Genomic DNA, 5,178 nt, shown 5'->3' with positions numbered 1-5,178 from the left:
TGTTTTATTACAACAGTTATTTGAAAACCACCAAATCCCAACTACTTTCCCTAGTATAATTCCTTATTATTCCATAGATGCAACATCAACCTTAAGCTTCAGAGAAAGATGAGTTTCAAATAACAACGGATAAGGATGTTAATCCAAATTAAACTGAACTATTATTAAAAAATAAATATAAAAAGGTACAAATGCCTCGGTATTGGCCTTTTTATTTTATTAGCAAAACTTAATATATAGTTAACAAAGCTCGAATAAAAACCATCCATTCAGTGAACAAATGAGAATCAGACCCAATATAAAAAAGAGAAATAAATGAGACTTTCCTCCTAAAAAGTGCAAACAGAAATGTACACTCACAGTTCACACTTAATATAGGCCACAAAATAACTTGACCTACTGCTGCAACTACACAGCCAGGGTGAGAAATTTTGTGGCATCAGACTCAAAATGAGAAAGCATCCATTTCCAATTTGCAATGGTGTCCCGCAATGTCAGGGTTATCAAAATTTACGGAGTCGTTTTGTGGAGACATGATAACAGAGAAGACAAAAAGTTGCACTGTTTGCAATGTCCCACCACTATAGGACGCCAAAAAAGACCATCAGGTTTCAGCAATGCAGCTACACGCCACAGAAAAAGCTACCACCATCTTAAACAAATAAATCATTCAGTGACATACCGGGACACATCCAATTTTTAATATAGCAGAAACACAGATGACAAAGGAAGTGTCAAAAGTTTAGACGGGGAAATTTGGGTCTTTATTTTCTAAGAGTTTGTTCAGTCTCTAATCCTACACCCTACAGCCCCTTCCCTTTCCCCCTTCATCTTCAATGATCTGTTAGACAAAGGACTTTGATTTGTATTGTTATGTAATCATCATCACCTCTGTAAGGTTACAGACCATTAGTCTACACAGCTTGAAAGTCCTACTTTCTTTACAAGTAAATAGAAGGTGATGGAAAATGGAAATAACACCACCACCGTTTTTGGCTATGTCTAACCCTGCTACGTTAAGGATGTCTTGATGGAACATTAATGCTGGCCTTGCCAGATTCCAATTTTTCCCATTCATAACGCCCGGGGAGTGGCTTCTCATTCACAGGATCGAAGTTGTACCTGCAGTTGAACCCACATGGGAAGTTATTAAATTAGATTGTTTTGTGATGATGATGGGGGGTGGGGTTGCGACAGTAAATGCGGTTAGGCAAGGAACTAAGAAACGCAAACTGTAGAAAGCATACTTCTCCATGAACTGCCTTTGCTGAGCCTGTTCGATTTCAGCAAAGAATTCATCCATTTCATGTGCCGTTGGAATTTGCCTTCTAGCTGCATTCTCAGCTCTTCGAAAAGCTTCAGTTGAGCAAGTAGGTCTGGTAGTTGAACCTGGGGTCCGAATAATGTCTGGGTCCCTTATCAAACTGCATGGTGTTGATTCCCTAGTGTTTCTGCTGCAAATAATAAAGAGAGCAATTCTATTATACACCAGAAACAACAGAGACATGAGAGACATTTAATGGCAAAAAGTAAAATAACAAGGAAACATCTCAAATAAGTATTGGTCCAAAACAACATTATTGATAAATTTTTCAGGCAAGACCAGCACATTTAGAAAGCAAATAACACATTTAAATCCATTTCAAGTTTCAACTTAATTGATCACATACAGAACATAAAGATATAAAAAGATTCAGTATTGCTCATTGTGTGTACTTAAAAGTGGCATGCAATGCATAAGTCCCTTCCCTTTATAGACATCCATCATTCTCTTAAGATTTTTAAAATTAAAATCAGCCTCCAGAGATACGAATTGAGTAATTTCATCACTGGGCTTCTCCCACTCGTCGTAATTTATTACCTTTGTTGCATAATCCAAATTCAGCAGAACAAGAGTAGAGAAATTAAAATAATATGGTTGCTCAACCAAAAGACAAGTAAAAGTATCAAATTGAGGGAAAGGTTAAATTTTCAGCTCTTTAACAAAGTATCAATACTTTTGATTTTTTTTTTTTGAAAAAAAAAAAGCCACATCAGTAACAGCTTCCTGTTGAACAAAGATTCTGTAGGTATCAACTGCAATAAGATAATATAAATCTATTCGATCTGTGTTGTCAACCTCAATTGGTGGGATATGTTTGGTTGTCGTTGAAAATATTCTGTACGTTACTTTCAAAACGACATCTTCAAATGAACAGGAACCATTTACAGGATATCGGGTGAGCAAGTACAAAGAGAATTTGACAAAGCGAGCACATTAAACACTTTGTAGGAGAATACAAAATCTAATTCTCCGAAAACCTTGAGTGTGGAAACAAAGGATGGTAAAAAAAAATGATTAAAGGACTTTGACAACCAGAAAAGACATAATTGACAAATACATTAACACTCAAATGACTGAAGGGAAGCGGGATTTGGGAAGAACAGTTAGTTAAGAAGAAAATCCTTGTATAAAACCGAATACAACATACAGGTATTCAATGCAAAAATCAACAAACACAAAATATAAACTTAACAATATTTAATCATCTTTTGAACTGAAACTTAGGAACAAATTGCATGACAGTGAACCAAGGAACAAAACCTAATTAAAAATAATACTCATCCCCCTTCCCATGAAGTTCTACAGTTAGTAACAGAATGCTTGCATTTCAAGAATGTTCAGACAAACAAAACACAATAACAACCACATAAAAATAAACGATTTCCAGCTTCAGATTCAGCTCCTTCTTTGTCTCGCATCTTCTCTTTGAACCAAATAAACCATAAATCTCAATAATAAGGTACACATTGACCATGATCTTGTTAACAGTTCATCACAGAAAAAGAACTACACAAAAATATGAAAGAAAAACAACAATCTCAGAAACACTGCATCACCCCACGGCATTAACTAAATTTCAAATGCAGACCAATCAAATAATAATAATAATAATAATAATAATAATAATAATAATAATAATAAATAAATAAATAAATAAATAAATAAATAAATAAATTAAACTAAAAGAAAACTCGTTTTCAGCTTTACTCACTCTCTAATATCGCGTTTACAAAATCAAATACCACCAAAGAAAGCCGTTCCAATTGAAAATTCAACAATCAAATTCAAAATAAAAATAAAATAAAAATAAAACGTAAAAAAAAATAATCAACTAACAAAAAATAAATAACGAATAGACCGCGGGTTAAAATTAAACGACAAACTCACCTCTCTCTACCTTCAAAATCCAACACATTTTCCCCAAACGACGCTTCTTCAGCAGCACCAGCACCAGCACCTTCGTCAACATTCTCATGCACGACCCCTTTCTCCTTCTCCTCCTCCTCCTTCGGGCCTTCCTCAGCTTCGGACCTGATCCCGAGCCTGTGACCAGAGCTAGGGTTCGGTAGCGGTGACTTAGGGTTCTGGTTGTTCCTTGGACGCTTTGAAGAATTGGAGGAATCATTGGATGGAATCGAAATGGGAGGCTTGTGGAGGCGGCGACTTCGGAGCTGGAGGTAGCTGCCGGCGGCGGCGGAAGAGGAAGAAAGCTCCGGCGACTGGGATTTCTGGAGGGCTAGGGTTTTGGCGCGGGTTCGAACACCGAAGTAAGATGTTGTGGTGTCTAATAGCGAGACTTCGCCTTTGGGTTTGGCTTTCTTCATGTACTTTCCCATTGAGACCCTCACAGAGAGAGAGAGAGAGAGAGAAAGGAAGAAGCTCAGAGCAGAGAAGAGCGAGAAAGAAGAATACAAAGACGAGAGAAAAGAGGTGAAAGGAGCAAAGTGGGGTTTGTTTTTCAGTTTTTTTTAGGACAGAGAAAGATGTGAGACAAGGAAAAAAGAAAAAACGGGCGAATATTTTGCTATTTATAATCCTCTTCTCATTTTTTTTTTTTGGTGACTCTTCTTATTATTATTTGTGATTACTGTCTAGCGACTTAGTGGACTAATTTTTTAACATATGGATAATTTTAAGGTTTTTTATTTAAATTAAATAAATTTTTATTTATAGAAATACATAAAATAAATATTATTTAAAAAATACGCAAGGTGACATATTTTGAATAGTGTACAAAAGATAATTAAACGCATATCTTGTATATTGAGTGCTTTAAATGTAAAACACATTATTATTATATATTCTAAATGCACTCAAATTATAGGATTTTTTTATTTAAATTAAATAAGTATAGTATTTATCAAAATAAACATACCTTGAAAAAATTATCAAACTACATATTCAGTCACATTTCGGGTGTATTGACCTTATACTGTGATAGAGTGTTTGTGAACCATATCTCAGATGTAACTTGGTATGAACATAAGCATATCTCGAATACACTGCATTCAGATACATGCGTTTTTTTATTTGGGTCAGTACATTGATAAACCATATTTTTAGGGTTTATCTTGTATTGAATTTAGAGTATTTTGATAACCTCTTCTCGCATTTAGCCTATGAATTGGCATGGTTTTGTTATCTCTCCCGTATTTGTGCTTAAGTGTAAAAACATGCTTTTTAAACCTTATTTTGATGAATTCTAATTCATCCTTGATTCCATAAGATGCCTTGATGTGTTTGCTAGTAATCTCAGGTTGAAATAGGTTAGGCATGGATCAAAGGAGCAAGGAAGGAAGCATGCAAGTGGAGAGAAGCGCAAAAAGCCAAAGAATTGATCTCGGCCAAGCACGCGTACGCGCACAAGGCGCTCGCGCGCACATTGCAGAATCGACCAGAGACGCGCACGCGTACCGTGCGCGCACGCGTCGTAGTCCGCACGTGATTCTGTTATTGCAACACGTGCCTGGCGATTTTGGAAGGTTTCAGCAACCAACTTTGGCGCCAAATTGCATATAAGAACCAAGGATTGAAGGGGATTGACACACATTCACATCCATAGACTCATTTTACAAGTTTTCAGAGATATTTTTAGTTAGTTACATTTGTAGAGAGAGAAACTCCAACCTCTCTCTAGAATTCATCTTCATTTTCTCAATTCTCAACCATTCTTTGGTGAGATCTATTGCAACTCTCACTTTACTTTGTTCATGTTGTAGATCATCTTCTCTAATCTCAATTAGTGTTTGTAATTGTTCAATTCTCATAAGTCTTAGATTCAACTTTGTTGTTATTGGATTCTATCGATTCATTGAAGATTTCATTTTCATTGTTGTTCATTGTTGATTCTTGTT

General features: G+C 35.8%; 1 protein-coding gene across 2 annotated transcripts; it reads right to left on the bottom strand.

Annotated features, from left to right (window-relative positions):
• Nucleotides 1-786: 786 nt before the first annotated feature.
• Nucleotides 787-3,808, bottom strand: LOC107466581 (cyclin-dependent kinase inhibitor 5). 2 transcript variants are annotated; one of them, XM_016085580.3, is made up of 3 exons: nt 3,212-3,808; nt 1,248-1,454; nt 787-1,122 (listed from the first exon to the last, which is right to left on the bottom strand). In XM_016085580.3, exons 1-3 carry the CDS (start codon nt 3,658-3,660, stop codon nt 1,017-1,019), a joined length of 762 nt encoding a protein of 253 aa, XP_015941066.1. In that variant the 5' UTR covers nt 3,661-3,808; the 3' UTR covers nt 787-1,016. The 2 variants fall into 2 exon arrangements, with proteins under 2 accessions (XP_015941066.1, XP_015941067.1); XM_016085581.3 differs by having other exon boundaries at nt 1,248-1,451.
• Nucleotides 3,809-5,178: the final 1,370 nt, after the last annotated feature.

Source organism: Arachis duranensis, chromosome 9, assembly GCF_000817695.3.
Source record: "Arachis duranensis cultivar V14167 chromosome 9, aradu.V14167.gnm2.J7QH, whole genome shotgun sequence".
Lineage (NCBI taxonomy): Eukaryota > Viridiplantae > Streptophyta > Magnoliopsida > Fabales > Fabaceae > Arachis > Arachis duranensis.
The sequence above is the reverse complement of the archived record's forward strand: the minus strand, read 5'-3'. Positions and strand labels throughout refer to the sequence as shown.

What these genes read in the sequence shown, in the direction of transcription:
- LOC107466581 (XM_016085580.3), bottom strand. Translation starts at nt 3,660, where the DNA reads ATGGGAAAGTACATGAAGAAAGCCAAACCCAAAGGCGAAGTCTCGCTA. An exon ending in GATTTTGAAGGTAGAGAGAG is followed by an intron (nt 1,455 to 3,211) that starts GTGAGTTTGTCG and finishes TATTATTTGCAG; the next exon opens with CAGAAACACTAGGGAATCAA. An exon ending in CAAAGGCAGTTCATGGAGAA is followed by an intron (nt 1,123 to 1,247) that starts GTATGCTTTCTA and finishes GTTCAACTGCAG; the next exon opens with GTACAACTTCGATCCTGTGA.